The 26,568-nt window shown below is 43.2% G+C and overlaps 1 protein-coding gene across 1 annotated transcript in view; it reads right to left on the bottom strand.

The window, feature by feature from the left end:
• Positions 1-7,380: 7,380 nt before the first annotated feature.
• ATM (ATM serine/threonine kinase) overlaps positions 7,381-26,568 on the bottom strand; it is a 122,684-nt gene continuing 103,496 nt past the window's right edge. Inside the window, exons 58-65 of the mRNA XM_004764400.3 lie at positions 25,981-26,097; positions 22,683-22,832; positions 20,744-20,909; positions 19,163-19,249; positions 15,812-15,926; positions 15,132-15,195; positions 9,899-10,035; positions 7,381-9,802 (exon numbers count right to left, since the gene is read on the bottom strand). Of these exons, the coding sequence (XP_004764457.1) occupies positions 9,619-9,802; positions 9,899-10,035; positions 15,132-15,195; positions 15,812-15,926; positions 19,163-19,249; positions 20,744-20,909; positions 22,683-22,832; positions 25,981-26,097 (1,020 nt within the window). The 3' untranslated portion in view covers positions 7,381-9,618. The remainder of the gene's footprint in view (positions 9,803-9,898; positions 10,036-15,131; positions 15,196-15,811; positions 15,927-19,162; positions 19,250-20,743; positions 20,910-22,682; positions 22,833-25,980; positions 26,098-26,568) is intronic.

Here is a 26,568-nt window from a genome sequence, read left to right as displayed (position 1 = left end):
TCCCCCTAACATTTTCCCTTTCATAATTTTCTTCTAGTTACAGCCTTTGCTTTTCATGTAGAGAATTCTTATTAACATTTCTTATAAGGGTAGTTTAATGTGATGAACTTATTTTTACTTTGCTTTTTGGGGGAAACGCATTATTTCTCCTTTGGTTCTGAAGGATAACCTTAGGGTTTTCGTGGTTGTAGGTTCTTCTCCTTTCAGCACTGCAAATACATCATGCCACTTGCTTCTGGCCTGCGGAGTGTCTGCTGAAGCATCAGCAGCGAGCCTTTTGGGATTTCTCTTGTAGATAATTGTTCTCTTTTTCTCTTGCTGCTTTCAAGAGTCTCTCTTTATCATTATTTTATTCCATTTTAATTATTATGTGTCCTGGTGTGGACCTCCTTGGGTTGTTTTCGGGGCTTTCTGTACCTCCTGGATTTGGATGTCTGTTTCCTTCCACTAATTATTAGGAAAGTTTTCAGCTATTATCTCTTCAAATAACTTTTTGTCCCCTTCTCTCATTTCTCCTTCTGGGATCCCTATAATGTGAATGTTATTATGCCTGATGATGTCCAGAATTCCCCTAACCTAGTCTCTTTTTTTATTATTCCTTTTTCTTTTGCTGCTCAGCTTGTTTTCTTTCCTTTCTCTTGTCTTCCAGATTGCTGATCTATTCTTCTGCATCCTCTAATCTACTATTAATTCCCTCTAGTGTATCTTTCATTTCTGTTAAAAATTCTTCAGCTCATTCACTCTTTTCTCAAGTCCAACAAATATCTGTGTGACCAGTACTTTGAATTCTTTATCAGAGATATTGCTTCTCTCTGTTTCATTGAGCTGCTTTACTGATATTCTGACTTGTTTTTTCATTTGGGACCTATTTCTCTGTCTCCTCATTTTTTCTGACTCTGTATTTGTTTCTACGTCAGGTGTGTCCTCTGATCTTGGAGGGGGTGACCTTGTGTAGAAGAGGTTTTGTGGTGCATTAAAGTATAATCTCCTAGAGTCACCAGGATTAGGTGCTTCAGCGGTGTCCCCTGTGTGGGCCGCATGTACCTTCCCATTATGGCTGAAGCACAGTTGCCTTTAGCCCAGCCTGCTGCCATGACCCACTTTGCCTGCTGTGGGTACACCGGGCAGCATTTGCTTCCAGTGTTGTTGGGAGGCCCACCTGTGATCACCAGAGGTTCACTGCTGTGTGGAGCCAGCAGTCAGCCGGCTGTCTGCAGTTCGCCTCTGTCACAGCTGCAGGTGCACTGGGGGTCAGGGCTTGCTCCCTTCACACCCGGCCAAGGAGCCAGGCTGCTGTAACAGGGGGCACACTGGTCTGTGTGGTTATCTGCTTTACTGTCCAGGGCAGGGGTCACTTTGGAGTGATGCTGGTCCCGGCCATGGCTGCCTGCAGGGTGTGGTGGAGCCAAAGCTGCTCTGTGTAGACAGGGTGGGGTAGGTCTGCAGGGGGACGCACAGAGGCAGGGCATACTTTGTAAGCCAGGTAGAGAATGTTAGTGTTGGCGCCTACAAGCTTCTGGCTACCTAGGCTGGGGAAGGAGATTAGAATGACACCCATAAGCATTTTTGTTCCTGGAGAAGTCTACAGATCCCTGCCCCTTTGGCACATGTTCTCCTTCATGTATGTCTTAGGCACTTTTCAAATTGCTGCTGCTGTGCTGTGTCTTGGGCAGAGTTAATTAGATGTTGGCTCTTTAAGGGTAAGGACTGTTCCTTGTTGCCCTCACAGTCTCCCACCGTGAATCCTGCTGATATTTAAAACTTCTGAAGTTGAGATCCACTGATTTTTAAACTTACCAGAGTTAAGCTCCACTGGTTTTCAAGCCAGGTATCATGGGAGCTCATCTTCCTCATCGCAGGTTCCCATTGCCAGGGATGCCCAGTGTGGGGGCTGATTCCCCACCTGTCCTTGCGTGTGATGTCCCTCCTGTTTTTTGTTAATTGCTTAGGGTGGGGGGTGGTTCCCACCCTTTTCTCCATCACTCCTTCCTTTTTCGGTGTGGCAGTCTGTCCCAGATTAGCTTTAATAAACCCGTTGTGCCCGTCCTTGGGTCATTCTCAGAGTTAGTTGCAATACATACAGCTGTTACCTTGGTGTGTCTGTGGAATGAGTGGAGTCCAGATCCTCCTACTTGGCCATCCTCCCTCCTGTTAAACTCAAGAATCAGTTTTTTAAAGTGCCTGTACCATTTTGTATTTCTATCAGCAAAGAACAAGTTTGGGTTGTTCCACTCATATTTTGTTGTTTTGTGTTGTCAGATGTTTTGATTTAAGTATCTAGTGCATGTATACTGAAGGCATCTCATTGTGATTTTAGTTTTTGCATTTCCTGAATGACTTAAGATGTGAGGGTCTTTAATGTGCTTATTTCCCAATCGGATGTTTTTCTCGGTAAGGTGGTTTTTAAGGTCTTGCCAATTTCAAATTAGATCGTTTATTTCCTTATTGGGTTAAAAGGTTTCAAAAGATATGTTCTAAAAGCAAATCCTTTATCTGATACTGGCTTGGCAGGCAAGGATGGTGTTTTCATCCTCCTAATGTCTTTTAAGGAGAAAAAGGTTTTCATTTTAATAAAGCCCAGATTGCCATTGTTTTCCTTTTATGGCCAGTGCTTTAGGGACTCCTCTATGAAATCTTTTGTATATAGTGGGAGAGAAGATTTGAAATTTGGGAGGAGAGAGGGATGCATATGGATATGTTTTTTGTTTTGGGGGTTTTGTTTTGTAAATACTATCCTTTCCCAATTAAATTACCTTGAAGACTTTGCTAGAAATCACTTAGTCATATACGAGGGCCTGTTCCCAGATTCCTTATCCTGCTCTATTAATCTGTGTGTCTCATCTTTATGACAATGCCACCTGTATTTGTTACTATGGCTTTAAGTCTTTCAACAGGTTTTGTTTTGTTGTTTTCCTTTCTAAAATTGTTTACGCTTTTTATTTCCTTTGCATTTCTACATAGATTTTAAGCTCCAAAAGAAAAAAGAGAGAAAAAAAAAGCTTGCTTGCATTTTGATAGGATTGCATTGATCCCATGCATGTATCCATTCAGGGAGAATTGCTATCTTAACAATACTGAGTCTCCCAATCCATGAACACAGTACCTCTCTCTGTATATATTCAGGCCTTTGTTTTCTCATTAATGTTTTATAAATTTCAGCATACAGGTACTTCACATATTTTATTAAAATTATGCCCAGCTATTTCATGTTTTTGAGAATGGTTTTTAAATTTTAATTACTGTTTTTTAATTTCCTTTTCAAACTGTTCATTACTGGTGGTATAGGAAAGTTTTACAGATATTTTATTTCCTGATATAATTGACTTTCATTTAGCAATTGATGAATTGGGATGCATCCAGTCTAGAAAATGGAAAGGAGCTTCTTACAAAGCAAGAGATTTCATAGACCAAGGTGAGCAGGAGCAAGGAAGTTACACTGGGCACTCCATACTTTTCATATGGAGAAAAGGGAAGACTTGGACCTTGGTTAAGTAATTTAGGCTGAGGAAGCAAATGCTAGTTGGTTGGTCTGGGCATTCCTTTTCTGGGATTGCTGAGCATAGAAACTGGGATGTTTTGGTTTGCTGATGTGGGATGTAGAATAAGTGACTCCATCTTGGGCCTAGTCTGGACACTGACACTGGTATACAGAAATATTGTTGATGTTTTGTATAATGACCTTTATCATGTGATCTTGTTAAACTCACTAGACTTTTTAATATATAGAATCTTGAGGATTTTCTACATAGATAATCATGTCATCTGTAAATGGAAGATCATTGTATTTCCTTTTAAACTGTCTTTTCTTTCTTTTTTTTGCTCTACTGCATGGGTACAAACTCCAGTACATTATTGAACAGAACTAGTAAGAGCAGCATCCTTACCTTGTTCCTCCTCTTAGGGAGAAAACATTTAGTCTTTCACCGTTAAGTGTGACACAAGCTGTGTTTTCCATAGATGGCCTTTATTAAGTTGAAAAGTTCCTTTTGTTCCTAATTTGATGAATTATCACAAATGTTGAATTTTGTCACATATTTTTTCTGCATCTATTGACATGATCATCTGGTTTTTCTTTGTTAGTTCATTAACCTTGATTTTCAAATACTAAGCCACCCTGGTATTTCTGGAATAATGTGATTTGGTCATGATGTACAGTCTTTTTTTTTTTTTCCCTCATATTGATGTAATTGATTTACTAATCTGTGCCCCGTGTTCATGATATTGGTCTTCGGTTTCCTTGTTAACTCTTGTAGTTTTTGATATAAAGGTAATTTGAGTAGCACTGGTGTTACTTCTTCCTTAGAAGTAGAAGGCATTGATTCATCAGGGTTATTTTCATTGTGTTTCATGTGATGAATATGTTTGAGAGGCATATGAAATCCACTTTCCATGTTGGGTTTACCCTTAAATTTGTAACCAGTTGACTGATTACCCATTTTTCTCTTAAAATATTTACAACTCTTATAACCATGCACACCTTAAAAAAGTTTTTTTAAAAATATTAAGTTTAGGGGCAGCTATGTGGCTCAGTTCGTTAATTATCTGACTCTTGATTTCGGCTTAGGTCATATCGGGGTTGTGAAATTGAGCCACGTATCAGGCCCCACACTCAGCATGGAGTCTGCTTAAGATTCTCTCTCTCCCTTCTCCATCTGCCCCTCTCTCGCTCGTGTTTGTCCACTCTGTCTAAAATAAGTAAGTCTTTTAAAAAATATTAAGTTCAGCATTATTTACAAAGATTTATAAGTCTGCAGTGAATATTCAAACACTGTATATACTACCAAGGAACATTTAGGGTAGTTTTCAAGTAAGCTAATATTAAAATCTACTAGCAAAGCTAACAACAGTACTCAGAATCTGGCTTCAAAATTGTTGAGTTGGAGAATATATTTTGCTTCTAAAACTTACTTTCTCGGGACGCCTGGGTGGCTCAGTTGGTTAAGCGGCTGCCTTAGGCTCAGGTCATGATCCCAGCGTCCTGGGATCGAGTCCCACATCAGGCTCCTTGCTCCGCAGGGAGTTTGCTTCTCCCTCTGCCTGCCATTCTTGTCTGCCTGTGCTCGCTCTCTCTCCCTCTCTCTTCCTGACAAATAAATTAAAAAATCTTTAAAAAAAAATTAAAAAAAATAAAACTTACTCTCTCAGCTCTAGGGTCAGAGTTAGGGTATGTACCTGGTATTTTGCAGTTTAGAGATCTCTCCTGAGAGTTAGGGTTATGGTTAGTGTTAGGAGTAGGGTGAGGGATTAGGTTATGTACCTGGTATCCTGCATTTCAGAGATCTCTCCAGAGAATAAAATCCCAGACTTCTGCTGGCACGAGAATAAATGTAGCAGCCATCCACTGAGGCAAGGAGGGATGTGGGGCTCTAACTACTCTTTAAATACATATTCAGTTGGTCCTTTTGACCTCTACCTTCCCAACCATTTTAAGAAATACTACCGATACTTAAATGTTTGGGCTCTTCTCCAGGATAACTAGGCTGCTTCTCAGCTCTTCTTATTGTACGCTCAGGAAGCCACTGTCTTCAGGTCTAGGGTTAGAGTCAGGGTGTGTGCCTGGTGTTTTGCAGTTGAGACTTCTCCAGAGTGTAAGGGTTCGTGTTCGAGTTAAATTTAGGGGTTAGAGTTAGGTGTTAGGGTATGTGCCTGGTAATTGGTAGTTGAGTCCTCTGCATATAATAAAACCCCTGACTTCTGCTGGGTTAGGGCTAGGGTTTCTGCTTATATTCCTGCATAGAACTTGTTAGTTCTTGCAATGGCCCTCATCGGATTTGTATAAAGTATACAGTACTTCTATTACTTCTAAGAATGACTCAGCCATACCCATTAGGATGGCTACTATAAAAACAAAAACAAACGAGGTGTTGATGAAGATGTGGATATTGGAGCCCTTGTACACTGGTGATAAGCACGTAAAATGGTGTAGCTGCTATGGAAAGTAGTATGATAGTTCCTCAAAAAAATATTTAATTACCACAGGATCCAGAAGTCCCACTTTTGGTATATTAAGAGAGGTTTGTACAGCCATATTCATAGCATTATTCATAATAGCCAAAAGGGAAAGCAACCCACGTGTCCATTGATGGATAAATGGGTAAAAGAAATGGTATATACATACAATGGAATATTCAGTCTTGAAAAAGGAAGGAAATTCTGACATACATGAATGAAACTTAAGGTCATTATGTTCATGAAATAAGCCAGTCACAAAAACACAAATATTGTATGATTTTACTCATAGGAGGTAGCTAGGAACAGAAATTAGAACAGTGGTTGCCAAGGCCACCCACAGGGGAGGTTTACTGGGGAGTTGTGGACTGGTCGTACGGTTTCCGTTGTGCAGGGGGAAGGGCACGGGGGACGAGCTGCACGACACTGAATGCACTTAGCACTACTGAGCTGTACACTTAAGAAACTAGTCAAGGCTGGTCAAGTTATGCATATTTTACCACAGTTAAAAAATGCTGAGCCACACTTTATTTGAAGACAAGCGGTGCACACACACTTACCACATGGCAAGAGCCAAGGAAAATCATGAGCATTTCTCTCCTACACGTTTCTGTGCCAGTTTGGAAACACTGACCTTCACTTTCAATACTGTGTGTTAGTGTCCCATGCTCTCCCCATGGGAGTGACAGCAAAAAATCCCTTCAGACACTGTGAAATGTCTTCTGTGAGGGTGCGGAGTCAGGAAGCAAAATCACCCCCGAGAAACACTGCTTTATAATTACAAACTGTGCCTAAGTGCACAAAGTACACCTTTTTACATATTGCTGCATTAGAAATCTTATGCATGCTGTACCTCATGGGCAAGTTACAGAATTTTTTAGGAAATAATTTTCAGTGTATAAGATTTTCTCCCTCCTCACCAAATTCTGAATCTAAATTTTATAAAAATCTGACTCTATGGTATTTATGCAAAATTCATTTTTACAGAAATAAGAGCCTGATACTCTGAAGGACTGAATTTATTTAAGAAATGATAAATATTATGGAATGTTTACTTCACATTCAGAATATCAGGACCTTTGTATCTGTCATATCCCAGAAGGTATCTTTCAGACTTTAGAAATGTGAACTAGATCACTCTCTGGGCCCAAACAAGGAACATCTATCTATTTGCCTTTATGTGATGGGGCAGGTAAGCGAGACCAGCAGGCAGGTTAGACTGAGACGCAGCCCCCTGAGCTGGTTGTGGGTGGCAGCTTCGCAGCTGACACAGGCCTGGAAGTGGTGGGTCTGCCCCAAACTGCAGACTCTTCAAGGGTCGACTGCCCTGCCGTGCTCACCGCTGCCTTCCTGGGAACCAGCCTGGGCCGGGCACACACAACACTCACAACATTCAAACATCCGAATCAAATAAATGAGTCTTAGCACATATTTTCTTTTACAATTATTTATTCAAAAACAGGGAATAGTGGAACCAGATTCTGGTAAGAGTGTAGTAAAGAAATACATTTGATGGTACTAAAATAAACCTACAGAAAATATACAATTTCATTAAAGTGCAAAAAAAATATTTGAAATGGCACATTTTTCTATATTTCAAGTCCGTATACTTTCTTACTTTTTTAAAGAACTGCCTATTGCAAATAAGAAATCCAGCCTTTTTCCCTCTCTGCTTTGACTTCCTTTATAGAATATTTAAATCATCAGCATTTCTAAGTGCCTATATTTTCTAAATGTGTACTGGAAGAAGACACCGTGCGGTGGGATGACCAGCAGAGAGAGGTGTCAGGGCGATGATCTCCCTGAATCCAGACAACACTGTTCTCGGTCTACGATGTATTAGCCTATCTGGTAGCTGCTGTACTTGGTTCGCACTGAACTGACTGGTGAAGCCTAGATTCTTTTCCTTATTACCCGTGTACCTTCAGTGTACTATATTCTGGTCTTGGACAAGTTACTCATTTCTCTAAACTTCACTTCCTCCAGCTGCAAGCTGGAATAACCTAACATGCCGTGATATGCTACAGAGAAGGTATGGGGGGCACCTAGCTTACAACACATTGAGTAATTAATACTTTAAAAAACTATCCATTTCTAGACCATGTTCCTGTCAAAATCTTTAATTCTATCACCTGTGATTAGCTATTCCTCCTAGATTTGTTATCTGCAAATTTGGCCAACTTTTCAAAACTATTATTAAGAATATTTGGAAATAGGACAGGAAACTTACGGCATACCTCCAGGCTGATGAGAAGATTAATGTTATAGAATTGCATACATCAACTAACAAGAATCAGCTACAAATTCATATACCTGTATTGTCATCTAACTAGTAATTTCTTATTCCATCTACAAAGATTTCAAGGCTTTCTTAAAGACTTTATTACAATCCCCTGATTTACTATAGTAATAAAACTTCCTGCACATACCAAATCTTCATTTAGGCAGTGTACAAGAAAAAGATATACCAGGATAGGTTTATAATTTGAAATGCAAAACAATAATTTTAAGAAGAGTTCTCCAGAAAACTTCTCCGGAATGAATTCTTAACCCAGGTCACTCAAGATTTCCACAGAGAAAGCCTTGGTTGAAGCTCACCCTCCAAAATTACAAAATACATGGATAAACATTTCACCAAATAAAAGATTTGACAGATACAAACAATAGGAATTTGATATAATGTAGGGGCTCTTAGAAAAACAATTTTTTAAGAAGAATTTATTTCTCTCTTAAGAGAGAAACCATGAGCGGGGGGAGAGGGAGGAGCCCAATGTGGGGCTCCATCCCAGGACCCCAGGATCATGACCTGAGCCAAAGGCAGACGCTTACCCGACTGAGCCATGCAGGAAGGCACCCTGAAATGAAAAATCATTTTTGAAAAAAGAAACATGTGAACAGTCTAAAAAGATTATACACAGCTGACGAGAGAATTTATAAACTAGAAGAGATATAAAGTCATCAGAGAGAAAGCACAGAAGGGTTTAAAAGAACAGAATGAAAAGACCCAATATACATTTTTAAGAAGAGAAACCATACTATGTCTTAGAAATGTGTTCTCTGTAATGTAACAGCTTCATTATTCAGTAACAATGGGTGATCTTCCAACTGAAAATCCAGACATATTTCTTAAGTACTAACTTGCTTTCAACACTGTCTATTTTTAATGTGGCTTTACCATGAAATATAGATGGTTACAATTTTAAAGTTTTTTTCTTCCTTTTATAAATGAGTATCAAATAATTTATCATTCATATACAATATCTGAAAAAAGTGTTAATTAAAAGCTACCTCAGTCCAGCAGTTTCTGTATTTGAGCAAACACTGTCAGTGATGCTCCGCCCTCCAGCTGCTTCCATTTTTGGCTAAAGCCTCTATCAGGGATTTTACTGAACAATACAGGCATGTACTTGAGAAGAAAAAACAAATGCTTAGCCTAGAAGTAGAGCAGGAATGCCACTTATTTCTAAAATTTGAGAGAGGAGATTTTCCTTGAGACTTTCAACTCCTCTTTATGTGACTGAGTCAAGTATTAAACATTTTTTTAAAAACACAGTAAATAGTTCGCTTGGTTAAATATTAAGACCTATTCAGAGTCTGTTGGTTGGGTTAAAAATGAAAGCCACAGTATAATTTGGAAAGATTGAGCGGAAAGGAAATTCATATGCTAGCTCACACCCAAGCTTTCCATCCTGGGAAGAGCCGGCTGAGATTTTTGGGGTCCATGGCTTGCTGTATGAGCAGGTTCACCTGGCCCCCGACACTGAGCACCGTTCCTTCCTCCACTCCTTTCAGTTTCTCTTGCAGTCTCATCAGGACGCGTTCCGCTACTTTGTTGAAACTCTGGTCAGTGTCACTAAGGACAAACATACAGGTTGTGGTGAGGTGAGACAGGTCACGGGCCTTGGGGACAGGAAGGCCAGCAGGCCCTCGCTGGTAACAGACGGCTCACCTGAGATTGCGTTTGCATTCCTGGTCCTCTCCAGCGGGAGTGGACTGCAGCTCAGTGTCGTCCTCCGGCCTCTGCTGTAAATACAGAGCCTTCAGCGGGTTCATGGTCCAGTCAAACAGGGGGTCGTAGAGGAGAACCTGGACAGAATGTATCAGAAGACCGCTATGCTTTCCGATGACAGAGGAACCAGGGTGATAAAATAGCACGGGCTGGTCGAATGGTAGGTGACTGGGGGTTTAACCCAACGAGATACTTTGTTTGCTTGTGGAGGACACTGGGCTAGCATAATGCTCTGGGATGCTTCTCCCTTTCCGAATCCATTCCCCTCCTTGAGTGGGGCTGGGGACATCCCTTGACCTTCAGTTTCCTGACTAGGAATTCCTGAGCTCTTTTCAACTCTTTTGAAAAGAGCTCAGGAATAGTCCCCCTTTTCACCACTAGGGTCCTGCACAAGGGTAGGCTATGCCAACTGAGAGGTCAGCTGTGGGAGCTGACCACTGACCACATGGCCGGCGGCAGCAAGCCTAGGCCTAGGCCATTTCACCCATCATTTTACCAGCAATAAAGCTAACATTTGGATTTCTATTTTAAGGCTTTTTCTTCTTCTCTCAATGAGTTCTAAATTCCACTGGCGAAAACAAAGGGTATACTCTATTGAAGGCTCCTCCCAACCCAAGGTCCCTTTTGTGGGTGAATCTGGTCTGGATCTCTCAACTCTAAAGCCACGTCACATGGTAACACTGGAACTTGGCACAAAGTGCATATATTCTAAGTCACTGCCCCCAGTTTTTCGTGTCCCTGGCGGTTGCCCGGAACAGCATGAAACAGCGGGCAGATTTTGGTACTGCTGGTGCAGGACATGGCCTAGAATGAAACATGGTCCCAGCCTACGGAAGTACCTAAAAAACACAAAAACGGTGGAAGCACAAAGTGGAACGTCTGCTCACCTGCAGATTTCTGCACACTGACTCTGTTCTGCAACTTCACTGAATTCATTTATCAGCTCTACTAGTTTTTGGTAGAATCTTTTGGGTTTTCTGTTTTTGGTATCATGTCATCTGCAAACAGTGAAAGTTTACTTCTTCCTTACAAAGTTGGATGCTTTTCGTTCTGTTGTCTGACTGCTGTGGCTAGGACTTCCAGGACTATGTTGAATACAAGTGGTGAGAGTGGGCATCCTCGTCTAGTTCGACTGTAGAAGGAAAGCTCTGTTTCTCCCTATTGAGGATGATGTTTGCTGTGGGTTTTCATATCAGGCCTTTATGATGTTGGGTCTGTTCCCTCTAAACTACTTTGCTGAGGGATTTCATCATGAATGGATATTATACTCTGTGAAATGCTTTTTTCTGTGTCTACTGAAATTATAATAAGATTTTTACCCTTTCTCTTATCAACGTCTCACTTTGATTGATTTGCAATACTGAACTACTCTTGCATACCAGGAATCAATCCCACTTGACCACATGGTGAGTGATTTTTTTAATGTAATGCTGGATGGATTCAGTTTGCTAATATTCTGTTGAAGGTTTCTGCCTCTATGTTCATCTGGGATATTGGCCTGTAGTTCTCTCTCTCTTTTTTTTTTTTTTTTTTTTATGTTCATCAGGTTTTGGTGTCAGGGTGATACTGGCCTCATACAAGGACTCTGGAAGTTTTCCTTTCTTTCCTATTTTTTGAAATAGTTCGAGAACAGGTATTAATTCTTTTTTACATGTTTGGGAGAATTCCCTTGAGAAGCCATCTGGTCCTGGAGTTTTATTTGAATCAGTCATCAAAAACTCCCAACAATTTCTTGCTGGTAATCAGTCTGTCCAAATTTTTTACTTCTTCCTGCTTCAGTTTTGGTAGGTGCTTCTAGGAATTTACCCATTTCTTCCAGGTTGTCTAATTTGTTGGCATAGTTTTTCGTAATATTCTTATAATTGTGTTTCTGGGTTATTTCTCCTTTATTTGTGATTTTGAGTCCTTTCTCTTTTTTCTTTTGATGAGTCTTGCTAGAGGTTTATCCATTTTGTTGATCTTTTCAAGGAACCGACTCCTGGTTTCACTTATCTTTATTTTTTTAAGCTTCTATTTCATGTATTTCTGCTCTACTTTTTATTATTTCTTTCCTTCTACTGGTATGGGTTTTGTTTGTACTTTTTCTAACTCTTTTAGGTGTTCAGGTTAGGTTGTTTGGGATTTTTCTTGCTTCTTGAGGTAGGCCTGTATTGCTATAAGCTTCCGCTGAGAAATGCTTTTGCTGATCACAAGATTTTTTACCATTGTGTTTTCATGTACTTTTTGATTTCTTTGATTTTTTTGGTTGACCCATTCATTGTTTAAGTAGCATGTTACATAATCTCCATGTATTTATGGCCTTTCCAGATTTTTTTCTTGTGGTTGACTTACATTTTCTTAGCATTGTGGTCAGAAAAGATGCATGGTATAACCTCATTCTTTTTTAATTTGTTGAGACTTGTTTTATGGCCTAATATGTGATCTGTTCTGGAGAATGTTCCATGTGACTTGAAAATAATGTGGATTTTGCTATTTTAGGGTGGAATGTTCTGAATATATCTGTTAAGTACATCTGATCCAGCTGGTCATTCAAAGCCACTGTTTCCTTGTTGATCTTGTTTCAAAGGTTGGTCCATAAATGTAAGAGGGGTGTTAAAATCCCCTGCTATTGTATTACTATTCATTAGTTCCTTTACGTTTCTTATTAACTGTCTTATGTATTTGGTTACTCCCATGCTGGGTGCATAAATATTTACAATTTTGTATACCTTCATCCTGGATTGTCCCCTTTATTATTATCATTATTTTTTTTAGATTTTATTTATTTGAGACACAGAGAGCACAAATGGGGAGGAGAACCAGAGGGAGAGGGAGAAGCAGACTCCCCATGGAGCGGGGAGCCTGATATGGGGCTCAATCCCGGGACATGGAGATCATAACCTGAGCTGAAGGCAGACGCTTAATTGACTGAGCCACCCAGGCGCCCTCTGTCCCCTTTATTATTATACCGTGTTCTTCTTTGTCTATTTTTACAGTCATTGTTTTAAAGTCTATTTTGTCCAATATAAATATTGCTACTTCCCCTTTCTTTTGACATTCATTAGCATGAAGATGGTTCTTCATCCCCTCACTTTGAATCTGCAGGTGCCTTTAGGTCTGCAGTTAGTCTCTTGTAGGTAGCATATAGATGGGTCTTGTTTTTTTTTTTTTATCCATTCTGTCATCTTGTGACTTTTGATTGAAGCTTTTAGTCCATTCACATTCAAAGTAATTACTAATAGATATTTATTGCCATTTTGTTACTTGTTTTGTGGTGGTTTTGTAGTTTTTCTCTGATCCTTTTCTGTCTCTCTTTCATGGTTGTTAGTTTAATGATATGCTTGGATTTCTTTCTTTTTGCATGTCTATTACCGGTTTTTGATTTGTGATTACCGTTAGGTTTGTGTGTGATGTCTTCTGCTTATAGCAGCAGTCTATATGAAGGTGATGATGGCTTAGGTTTGAACCCACAGGGAGGTACATTTTATTAATCAAATAATGAAAAGGATGGAGGCTTCTAGTACTACAAGGAGCCTATATGGCCATCTTGGGTTTCAGTAGAGAAACAACACAAATTATTTCAAACACTAGGGGCTCTGTTAGGAGTCATATTTGTGAATTTTAAATTCAAGTAAGAACCAGAGTACTTCAAAAAATGATTTGAATCTTACTATCAAAACAGAAGCTGAATGAAAACAATAAAGGACTACAGACTGATTAAGCTAGAGCAGGGTTTCTTAGTGCCAGCACTACTAACATTTTTGGCTACTATTTCTACTACAGGGGGCTGTCCTGTGTGTGATAGGATGGTTAGCAGCATCCCTGGCCTCCACCCAGTGGATAGCAAAAGCTTTTAAAAAAACACAAATGTGGGGCGCCTGGGTGGCTCAGTGGGTTGAGCCGCTGCCTTCGGCTCGGGTCATGATCTCAGGGTCCTGGGATCGAGCCCCGCATCGGGCTCTCTGCTCGGCGGGGAGCCTGCTTCTCACTCTCTCTCTGTCTGCCTCTCTGCCTGCTTGTGATTTCTCTGTCAAATAAATAAAATCTTTAAAAAAAACAAAAACAAAACAAAACAAAAAACACAAATGTCCCTGCCCTACCCCTGGAAGTATGGTTTGAATGAGTATTTTTTGAATGAGTATTTTTGTGAGTATTTTTTAAGAGCTGTGCAGGTAATACTCAAGTACAGCCCGCCGAGCACCAGGGGTTAGAGGATAAGCACTGATACTGTAAGTGAGGTCAGCCCTGTGTTCCGCCGCCCACGTTTCCCTGTGCAGGAAACACCTGATCTCTTGCCCCACACACCAGCATGGTGAGTCATTGCTTTAAGGGACAGAATTCTCTCTGGGGTAGAGCTAATGCCATTAAGCACTAGAAATCTGCATCACTTCCTTTTCTTTCTTCCTGATCAACACGAGGCAGTGATTACACATTCTGAACCTGGGCTGGGGTAAAGGCGATATAATTTAATGATTTCTCTCCAAAACCCAACGGAAACCATTCTGAAAGCAAGTTATGCCACAGGACAGAGTGAAGACACAACTGTCCCTGCCCGGTTTATGAATTAAATACTAGAGATGAGTTACGATGCTGTAACATGCCCCAAAACCTGGAAGGACTGGAGGCATTTCTGAACCACTATTTCCTGATGTGCACACCCCACTCCCTCCTGCTGCCTGGCGTCATCCCACCACATTAACATAAAGCACCGATCCTCAAATCAGTGACATCCTAACAAGATACACAGTCTAACAGCAGAGAAATAAAGATTTCAGGGTGGCTGGGTAGTTCAGTCAGTAAGGCAGCCCCCTTCAGCTCGGGCTGTGATCCTGGGGTCCTGGGAAGGAGCCCCGCATTAGGCTCCCTGCTCAGTGGGGAGCCTGCTTCTCCATCTCCCTCTGGCCCTCCTCCCTGCTTGTGCTTGCTCTCTCTTTCTTAAATAAATAAGTTAAATAAATAAAATCTTAAAAAAAATTTTTTTTTATATGATGGAAAGAGAGATCACAAGTAGGCCTAGAGAGGGGGAAGCAGGCTCCCTGCTGAGCAGAGAGCCCGATGCGGGGCTCGATCCCAGGACCCCGAGATCATGACCTAAGCCAAAGGCAGAGGCTCAACCCACTGAGCCACCCAGGTGCCCCAGTAAGTTAAAAATTTTTAAAAGATTTAAAATATTCAAGATTTCCTTTTACTTTACCTCCACTATGGTCAGCAGGGTTTCCTGAGAGCTTCTCATGACCTCCATGGTTTTCTCGCAGCATCTACAAACACATTACAAAAATGGATTTTGTTACACACCAGTGTTTCCAACATCTCTTCATCCTTGTTATTCGTGTATACTGGGCCGAGACTGTTCTTGTTAATGATTCCCAAATTAATATCAAAGAGCATGACATTAGGCAGACTGGGTTTTCAGTAAATGTTTTTGAAAGGAATGTAATGATTTATGTGAATGTAAGCTAAGCTTTAAAATTACACACAGTACTACTATGAAACATGGCTTTCGGTCACTGACCACTGTTAGTTCACATGACTAGAATCTACTCTAGTAAAAGCTGAGCACATGGACCAATCCTGGGAAAAGACAGGGACCTACGAAGTGCTTTCAGCAGGAACTGAGCCAGCATATGCTCCTGGAGCAGAGCTTATCTGCCCAGCAGTGGGCGCCTGAGGAGCTCTGAGCAGCGGACAGAGGCATGAATGGTGGAGGCAAGCTGCTTCCAGAGCGGGCAAGGAAGGACAGCTCTGTATGGGATGCGGGGTGAGGTCCCAGATGGCCTGAGGAAGGAAGGTGACTTAGCAGTGAACCCTAGAATCTATGGAAATCGATAATCTGAATAATGCTGACATGAAATACCATCTGTTTTAGACACTTACCTTCTAAAGACTCCTTCAACACCAGTAATGCCCATCCCGTCCACAATATCTCTGGTGAGTCTGAAAGGAACCGTTTCAGGAGTCGGGAGGATCTTCCCCTGCTCAAAAGCAACTCCTAAAGTAAACAGTAGAGCACGGTCAGGTTCCGGAGCAAACCGACTGCCCTCCCTTGGGGCCTGCGAGCTGCGCAAAGGCCCCAGATCACCTGCCCGAGACTGCGTAGGACCCGAGCTCATGGTGGTTTTTCTCTTTCTGCTGGGCCACTGTTAGGCACCTCAAATTTAAAAAGCATAACTACTTCTAGACATAGGGAAATTCTAGATTAAAGCGTGATTTCTTAAAATGAAATGTGATGAGGATTTGAAGTGCAAAATATGCCTATAATCCTAATTTCTATGTATTTAAGTATACATGCATATAGTTATATATTAAAATTTTTTATTAAATGAAACGTTTTATTCTGAGATAACTATAGATTGATATGCATTCATAAGATACTATATACAAAATAGAAAATTCCCTTTATACCTTTTATTCATTTTTCCCCAATCTTGCAAAACCATGCATTACAGTATCACAGGCAGGACAGGGACACTGATCCAGGCAAAGTCCAGAATATTCCCATCACCACCAAGATCTGTCACACTCGCCTACGTCCCTCCCACCCACTCTGTGCCTCCAGCGGTCATTACTCTTGTGACTTCGTATAACTGAATTCATTCTAGGGAAAAACCATGTAATATATGTCATCTCCTCTATTCTAACGGAACGCTATCTTACTCTCTCAGCAGCGACTTCCATGTGCTACAAAACAGAACTCTAACTTCCTAATACCACACCTTCTTTGAAATCTTAAATTCCACATTCTAACTGAAATCTCTTCTACCCCCTTATTAAAGAGTCTGTCGGGGTGCCTGGGTGGTTCAGTGTTAAGTGTCTGCTCAGGTCATGATCCCAGGGTCCTGGGATCAAGGCCCGCACTGGGCTCCCTGCTCTGCAGGAAGCCTGCTTCTCCCTCTCCCACTCCCCCTGTCTCACTGTGTCTCTGTCAAATAAATAAGAAAAAAAATCTTTAAGAGAGACTTTAAACTCAGCGAGATCCCTTCCTTTCCTAGTCCATTCACTGCTGCCTCACATCTGCAGCTACCACGGACACACCAGGGAGGCTAGAAGGACGCACGTGAAGACTCAACTCGCTCCGCAGCAAACCAGGCTCCTCGCGGTAGGCGAGCGCCAGTGCGCCGTCTGTTCCCCATCTCCGCTCAGCTCGGGTCTCCCCTCCATAGAGCCCCGTTTGCCCCGTACTGTTTTTACAAGGCCAATTACCCTCCCTCCGACGCCCAGCCAGCAAGCATGCTTTCATTTGCTCAGTGAAAACAGAGGAGGAAATGTTGTTTCCCTCCCATTCTCTCCCCTCTAGCTCAAGCCTTTCCTCCTCTCAGGAGAAAAGCTCATGTGCCTCCCGTGTAAAGCCGACTGCACCCCCATATGCCGCAGAACTCCTCTCGCTATTTCAGGATCTCCGTCTCTCTCCTCTAGCTTTTCAGTACAGAACGTATCAATATAGAACATGTTCACTCCGCTCTCCTCTTAGAAAAGCAAATGAACAACAACAACAAAGACACCTAAAAAAACAAAAAAAAGGCTGAAGCATGTCTCTCATCTCTGCAGCGAATGCCTCTACCGTCCTTCTAGACCTCCTGTGGACAGCTGCACCTCCTAACTCCTGTTCAGTCCTTACCTTCCTGCAATCTCACTCTCCCATTTTTTTAAAGTATTTTTTTTTAATTTATTTGACAGAGATCACAAATAGGCAGAGAGGCAGGCAGAGAGAGAGAGGGAAGCAGGCTCCCTGCAGGGCAGAGAGCCTGATGCAGGGCTCGATCCCGGGATCATGACCTGAGCCGAAGGCAGAGGCCTTAACCTACTGAGCCACTGAGGCGCCCCTCACTCTTCCATTCTATCCAAATTACTTCCTAAGCCGTGAGCACTGGTTAACTGTTCAATTCAAAGGCCTGTTTTCAGTGCTCACCTTACCTGACCTGTAGTCTGAGCACTTCTTCCTTCATGGAAACTTCCCGTCCCCCTGCCGACCCCCCCTCCTCGCCGCCTTCCAAGATACCCCTGCCTTCTCTTTCCCGTGACTTGTTTGTTATTCCTCAAGTCAGGAATTTTTTTTGACTCAGGCTTTTCAAAGCTGGCATTCCTTAGGTTTCTGTCCTCAGTCTTCTTTATCGAGGATGATACAGAAGATCAGAACCTCCTCAAGACCAGTGACCTCAAATGACATCTACTAGCAGAAGGTTCTCAGCTCTATCATTATGCTCAAGCCCTTTGCTTTCTCTAAGTATTAAACGCCCATTATACCTGGAAGTCCTATTAATACCTAAAAACAGTGCCGGGTGGCTCAGTGGGTTAAGCCTCTGCCTTCGGCTCAGGTCATGGTCTCAGGGTCCTGGGATTGAGTCCCTCATCAGGCTCTCTGCTCAGCAGGGAGCCCCCTTCCTCCTCTCTCTCTGCCTGCCTCTCTGCCTACTTGTGATCTCTGTCTGTCAAATAAATAAATAAAATCTTTAAAATAAATAAATAAATAAATAAATTCTGTAAAAAAAAAACCTAAAAACAAGATGCAAAAGTGAACTCCCCGCTTTCTCCTCCTCCACAAAACCTGCCACGTTCCTTCACTAGAAACGTCAGTTATCCCGGCTTCCCTTCTCCCACCGTAGCCAACATCTAACGTCCCCGCTGCAGGTTACAGCAAAAACGCGCCCCAGCCGGACTCCTGACCTCCACAGCTTTCGTCTGAGTCCTCTATTGTCTTAACTAGGATACGAGCCCCGAACATGTCTCAGCACTCCCAGTATTGCTCCCCAAGTTATTTCTCCAGGAATAAATTAAATTTACTGAAGGAGGATCATGTCCTCCTTCAGTAAATCTTCTTTTACTTCCCCTTGTCTCACAGGTTAAAGTTGAAACCCTGAGCCTGGTTTTTTACAGTCTAATACCAAGCTACCCCTCCAGCTACTCAACTTTGGCCATCTCTGACGCCTCACAGCTCCTACAGGTTACATCCCCACGAGTCCCCGTTTTGGATTTGCTCTCTCCTGTCTGGATTTCTTTCCTTTCTTCTAAGACCTGGCTTAAATATCGCCTGTTGTAATAAGTTCCACTCATTATCTCAACAGAGTTAGCTATTCCCTCCAGCATGTGTTTGTGTGTTTTTGTTTTTAAACACTTATTACTTTGGTCTGTCTCCCTCACACTTGTAGCATCCTGGGGGCAGATATCATTTCTATGACTAAATATTTAATAAACAGAATAAAGATGCATTTCTGATCTTCTGTTACTCACCCAAATCTATATGTACAAGCTCTGCAGACTGCTCATTGATCAAGATATTCTGTACATGTCGATCACCAAGTCCAAGTATGTAACCAACTGGGAAAAAAAAAAGAAACCAACCTGAAATCACTGGGATCATCTATTTCTAGAACACATCCATCCATAATTTCTACTGCTACCACTGACAACATGACTCTTAAGTAGTGTCGGCTTCTGGCCTGCTTCAAGCAGAATATGCACATAACCTACCACTTTGACTTAATCGCATCTTGTTAGCTGTTTTCATTAACACTGCATTTTACAAATTCTAGGTGATGTGCTAAAAAAGCATACATTTAAAAATAGTCATCCCTTGAAAATTAGTGTGGTTCAAGTTGAGACCCATTATTTAGCAAGGCATTATATCCCCTCAAATATTTTGACTATACTTTTAAATTTAACACAAATTAATCATTAATTCATTTCACCAGGCTTATGTCCAGGGAAAACTGCATTTCTGTTTTGAAGATAGATGATGGCATGCCCGAACGCTTGTGACCTAATGAAAAACAGCATGAGGACGCCCATGCGCCCGGCTGGCGCGGTCCTGAACTGGGTCTCCTTTCTTTTTTACAAACTGAATCAGCTGAATCAGATCAGTGATTCTCACTGTGGCCCAGCAGAGGGTTCTGTAATGACCTAGAACTTGGTCAGTACAGAGACTGACTACGGCCCTGTCTTCCTGGGCCCTGCCTAAATGATAGAGGGATGGTCTTTCTTAGTTATTAGTTAAAATTTAATAGATTAGAAGATATCTGGTATTCAACATTAGTTTTCATACTCTAGGCTTTTGTTAACTGCCCCGTCTAGCTGTGCCATTCTCTTACTAATTAAAAAAAGGCCAAAATAGGTAGTGTGCACTGTGTATTTGAATATATATCATGATTTCTAATCCAAACATAAAATTCTATTAAATAGATTAAATATGGTTTCGCTTATTTGTGGAGCATAAGGAATAACATGGAGGACACTGGGAGAAGGAAAGGAAAAGTGAATTGTGGAACATTAGAAGGGGAGACGAAGCATGAGAGACTGTGGACTCTGAGGATCTGAGGGTTTTGGAGGGGAGGGAGTTGGAAGGTTGGGGGGGCCTGGTGGTGGGTATTATCGAGGGCACGGATTGCATGGAGCACTGGGTGTGGTGCATAAACAATGATTTCTGGAACACTGAAAAGTAATTAAAAAAATAGATTCAGTCACTTAGTGATAACAGAATTCTGTGCAAAAGAACAAGTGTTAAAGGAGGTAAGTTAAATATAGTTATCATGGGTTTTATTATTTCCCAAAGGTGATCTCAGAAAATAATCTATTGAGGGAAGATTGGAAATACGCCATATTCACTACTGAACAAAGAAGAGCCAGTCTTCTCTCCCCGGATTAGGAGAACTCTTTCCTGCAGAAGCTCGGGAGGGTGAGTTACAAGCTGAGAACCGGGACGGAGGAGAAGCAGGACAGTGGAAAGATGAGGGCGGCCTGGCTGACGGGCTCCCTGGGTACCGTCCCCCCGTGACTGAGAAAGCGGCCAGCGACATGGCGGAACGGAGCATTTACCGATAGAGGAAGTGGCCACGCTGCGAGTGTAGGCCAGTCGCTTCTCGAACCAAACGGCTGGGTCGAGGAATTTTTCCATGCAGAAGTAACGGAAAACCGGCTGAAATTTTTGGCAGACATCCATGAACGTTTTATATTTCTCTTCAAAAGACTTCTTTTGCACATCCTTTAAAAAGATCAAATACAAAATGTTCTCAATATTGTGTTTAACTACTTTTAATGTCCATGAGAGTTTTTGGATTGAAAACAGCTCCACGGATGCGGAGGCAACAAAGAGATGAACAAGGTGGTGTCTACCCAGCAGCCAGCGGTCTGGTCAGGGACAGTGACAAGGTGTAAGCCCTTCAGGGCTCAAGTGTGAATCTTCCTGGAAGGAGACACACCAGTGGGGACTGTTGTTTGTTTTCATGCATTTCGCACTGGAGTGATTCTGTTATCCATGCGGAAGCAAACACAGAACAGGGAGAACCGGCTCCAGACCTCCTGATGGTCTGAGGTCACAGAGCCCCAGGGGCGCAAGAGGAGACAGGGAAGCCAGAATGGGTGACGCGCCTCAGATCTGTCCTCCGGCGTCTCCCTGTGCCCGCCGCCCCCAGCTGCATCTCCGGCCAAGCTGCCTTCCTGACACTGCGGCCTGCCCTGCGTCTCCCACCGCCCCCTCAGCATCATCACCCAGGTCACTGCCAAACCCCAATGACTTCTTCCCTTCTCCTCCTCAGGGAACCTCAGCCACTTCTGTCTTCTACACCGTAGACGCCCTCCATCCAGCCCCCATCACCCAAACACTGGGCACCACGGATGACTTTTCCCCCAACCCCACTTCTAATCAGTAACCGAACCCCATCAGTCCTGCCTCCCCACTATTTCTGTAGGCACCCCTACTCCCCGTTCCTACTGCTGCTCGTCTGCATTCACGGCCCCCGTGTCGTGCCTCTAGTCAGCTTCTCAAAAATGTAGCCCACAGGGCTCAAGAGTTCTTTCTCTAAAATGCAACTCTGGTATAGCTGTCCTTCTCGAGGGTTCTCTACTGCTTTCAAGATAAAGTACCAAGTTCTTAGCATTTCATGAAGCAACCCTCCGTTTTTTGAGTAACAGCTACTGCTTTAGTCTCACTGATCTCCTTCTCAAAACCGAGGCCTCAGCTATCTGCCTGTGCAGGCCTCCTTCCCTTTGCCTGCGCGTGCCTTCTGCTTAGAAAACCAACTCAGTCATCTCGGCTCAAAGGCCACTCCCCTCCGAAGCTTTCCGAATCTGACTCCGCTCCTGCCCGTCACAAGGGGAACGAAGCACTTCCTCCCCGGGCCTGCATGGTACGCGGGACCACCGTCCATTACATGATGGCACTCTGCCGCCCAGTTTAAAAATTGCATATCACAAAACACAGTAAAAGGAAAAGTAACGCATTTTAGGGTTGGACAGACAAGATTCAAATCCTTGCTCCACCATTAGCTCCTTGACCTGGGCAAGTCCAATTTCTGAACTTCCTCTCATTGTAAAATGGGGTAATGAGCATGCAGTGTCCAGAGAAAGGACACGTCCTGTCCATACCGTCCATACCGTCCATACCGTGACAGGCCGGGTGAACGTCAGGCCACGAGGCTAGTGTGATATGGCCAATGTCTTAAAAGGTCCATCAGTTTTATATAAAAATTATTATCTGTTTTTTGGTTTTAGTTAGTGTTTTGTTAAGAATCCACTTACCCCACACTGGAGGCAAACTAGCATTCCACCGGATGCCCAATCACTCATCAGACAAGGGCTGGCACTTTACAGAGCTTACAGACCTCCCTGTGTCGCTCACACACACTTCGTGCTGGCGGCCGGCCTTCTCCCTTAGGATCAGCGCCGGACGCCAGGGAGACACCGTGTGCTCTGACGCGGGAGAGGGTCAGCTGCGGCGCACCGGCCCACAACCTCGCTCCTCGCGAGGGTCACTCACCATCATCTTCTTCTGGCAGTGAATGGCGCTTAAGTCCTTCGGCCTGTATCTCTTATGAGCACCGTTCTCATTGTTGACAAGGAACTCGCCGATGGGGACGGTCCCCGTGCACCACTCGAGAACGCCGCTTCGCTGGGACAGCGGAACCACCTGCATCACAGAGGAGATGCCTTCTGAGTATGGGAAGGGTCCGAAGAGCAGGTAACCGCCACTCAACTGCCAGTCCATGGAAAAGAGTTCTTTCGGGTGTATCCCTGATTCTGTCCAGAGGAGACAGAACTCCTTGGAGGTAAGCAATGGAAAATACACTCAAGCTCCAAAAATCAGATGTTCTAGCCTGCGGCTGACACTCCTAGGACCTGCTCTCAGTCCCTGTGACTCCTGCTGACTAGGTCTTTCAGCAGCATCTGTGACTGAGCCACAGTTCACGCCATTTAGCACAGGAATTACCTGCTTTCCTCATTCTCTCTCTTTTTAAGGTTTTATTTACTTGTCAGAGACTGAGCACAAGCCAGGGGAGAGGGAGAGGAAGAAGCAGGCTCCCCACTGAACAGGGAGCCCGATGCGGGGCTCGATCCCAGGACCCTGGGATCAATCGGCACCCTAGCTGAAGGCAGATTCTTAACTGACTGAGCCACCTGGGCACCCCTCATACTTTTAATATCAAACAATCTGAAGATTTCACTTTGGAAAATACTGAATATAACCTTAATACTAATATACTTTGAGGGCGCCTAGGTGGTTCAGTAGGTTAAGCCTCTGCCTTCGGCTCAGGTCATGCTCTCAGGGTCCTGGGATCGAGCCCCACATCAGGCTCTCTGCTCAGTGGGGAGCCTGCTTCCCCCCCTCTCTCTGTCTGCCTCTCTGCCTACTTGCGCTCTGTCAAATAAATAAATCTTAAAAAAAAAAAAACTAATATACTTTGATAATTAAAAGTATACGTATTCTTGCTTTAGAGTCTTATTAGCTACACGAAGAGGAAATATATTCCTGAACATAAAATTAGCAATTTTACTGGAAATATAAAAACTTATGACATATATAAACATACACAAAGTACAGAAAATGATATAAACAAATACCCCGTTACCCACTAAACAGCTTTATGAAATTTAAGATTTTCTCACATTTGCCGCAAGGAGATGAAGCTCCCCTGCGTGCCCCTCCCCGGCCTCCTGCCCTTTCCCACCAGCAAGAGGACTGCTAACTTGCTTATCGTTCATGTTCATGTATTTTTTGGTATATTTTTATTTCAAAGCAGTATATACAGAGATAGTTCTAAGCTTTAAATAAAAGACTATTATACTCCATGAAGGCTTCTGCAATTTGTTTTTTGCCCAACACTACTTTACCCTCAGCTGCATCAGTACGTGTAACCCTAGATCATTTGCTTCAGCAACCGCAGACCGTGTAAGAACACCACTGCGTGGGCACAGATGCACACCAGGAACTGAACCCCTGGGCCACGGCATGTGCGTCTCCTGTTTCGTTAACCAGGTATCGCCAAAGAACTACCCAAAGTGGTTGTGCCTGTCTCTACACCCAGTACTGTGCTGATCTGAGAGGCGGGCAACAGTATCTCACTGTGGCTTTGATTTCTATTTTCAGATGCCCAGTAAGGCGGAGTCAAATTTAATATTTTCTTCCTGAGCTATCTGTATTCTACACCCATTTTCCTACTGCCATGTTAGCCTCTCTACAACTGGCTGGTGACAGCTATTTATACATCCCTTACTATTATTAATATTGTAGCAATCCTTTGTTATTATTATTAAAGTCATTTTTCTTAGTTGGCCACTTGTCTTTATAGAATCTTTCATTCCATCAATTTTTTATTTTAACATACTCATATGTGCTGACCTGTCTGGTGTATTAACGCCTTTCACTAATTTATTAACTGTGTTTGCGGAGAGTCTATTATGTGTTTAACAGAACAACAGAGGCATTTTAAAAAGTGACTAAGAGAGGCAGGGTCAGAGAAGGCCTCGCTGAGTAGGTGACATGGAGAGAAACCTCTGTACAGGGTCTGGGGGACGAGCATTCCAGGACGAGAGGAGAAGAGAAGCCCTGATGTGACCCCAAACCGGCAGATGTCAGCCACAGCAGGCAGAGCAGCTGCGCCGAGGTGAGAAGACAGAGCCTGCGCAGGCGGACAGGAGGGGGCGGGGAGCAGCGGATGGAGCTGCGAAGAGACGAGCAAAGGCCAATCCCTTCACTCAGGGCTAAGTGAACTCATCTGGAGTCCAGAACAGGAAATGGACAGATTGATTCTGTCTCAGACTCTTTTAAATGGACCATCCCAGCTTCCATGAGTAAAGGACCTTTGGCGGGGCCAGGGAAGAAGGGGATGGCGAGACTCGACAGAAGAGACGGGACTGCAGGGCGGGAAGGGCAGAGGCAGTACCAGGGACTCGAGGGAAAGCAGGCTGGTAAGGACTGGCTAGTGGGACAGGTGTGAGATCTGAGCGGGGGAGAGAGAGAGAGAAAGGAAGGAGAGAAAGGGAGAGAGGAGTTTAAAATGATGCTGATATTTCTACATGATATTTAGGAATTACTACTCTTTTAGGAGTGATGACAGTATTGTGGTTCTGTTTAGTTTTTTTTTTAAAAAAATGTTCTATAACTACACACTGAAATAAATGTTTACAGATGAAATGACAGGACATTGTGTTTCAACATAATATTGAAGGGAAGGAAGTAGGTGGAAGTAGAATGAAACAAATTATCCTGAGCTGATCACGACTGAAACCGGGTGCCAGTACAAGGCAGTTCATTTCATTATTCTATGTACTTTTATATTATGTGTTTGAAATTTCCAATAGTAATAAAAAGGAGAAGACAGACCGCCTCCTGACTTTGGACCGAGCAACTGGGTGAAGGCAGTGCCGTTCGCTGGTCTGTGAAGAGCGGTCATTCTGGGGGTGCAGCTACTCACCAAAAGTTCTACTTTAAACTTGCTGAGCCTGAGACAGCTCTTAGACCTCTACAGAACCCACTCGTCTTGTCAGGAACCAGCCCTTCCAAATGCTGTATGTGACCTGACAAAAGACTTCAACTAACTTAAGGGAAAAGCAGGGTTTCGTGACTATCACGGCAGACGGCCAAAAGGCAAAAGGACCGAGACTCCCAAGCCACCAACCACAATGTGTATTTTTCTAGTGACCATGCCACAGAGACCTTGCGTAGCCCAAAAAGTCTAAAATGTTTGCTCTCTCAGAAAACACTGGCTGAGCCCTTGTCTGGCTAATGGCATCTTTTCTAGGCTCTTGCCGAAGGGGCAGCAGCGTGAAGCCGTCACCTTGTATGTGCAGATGGTCAGTTTCCTCTTCCGGGTCTCCGTGTTCCTCTGCAGTAACGTGTTACACATCTGGAAAACCTGCTGCATGACTGCATCCTGTCTCAGGTCGTCACGGCCCTTCAGAGTAATCAGAGCACGAACAACTGGGCACAGTCCATTTTATGATCAAATCACACAGAGAGCCACACGAGGACAAGAGGGCACTCAGAAATCTACGTGAGCACCCGTCCTCCTCTTCACAGTCTCTTACATGACTAAGACCTAATGCTGGTCTTTCATTTAGAGTAAGCTGTAACACTAGGGAGGCAGACCAGTTTAGAAAAATGCCCCCCCTTGCTGCTTCTGGAATTAGGCTACCTGGGAAGGCACGAGGTACTACTGTCCCCCTCCACGACCTCCCAGCAAGCCAGGAGAATTTGGGAGCTGAGTGAGGGAGGAATGCCGGCCCCTCCCGGACAGATTTACTAGCCGCTGGCACAGTGCCACACTCAAGATCCCTTCAACTTGAACTCTTCAAGAAAAGAAGCAAGTCACCTAAACGGTTTTTCCATAACAAGCAAGCGGACTGATAACCTCATCATATCTGTA

Source organism: Mustela putorius, unplaced genomic scaffold, assembly GCF_011764305.1.
Source record: "Mustela putorius furo isolate JIRA1106 unplaced genomic scaffold, ASM1176430v1.1 tig00000198_pilon_pilon_pilon, whole genome shotgun sequence".
Classification (NCBI taxonomy): Eukaryota; Metazoa; Chordata; class Mammalia; order Carnivora; family Mustelidae; genus Mustela; species Mustela putorius.
This window is presented reverse-complemented; position numbering and strand designations above follow the sequence as displayed.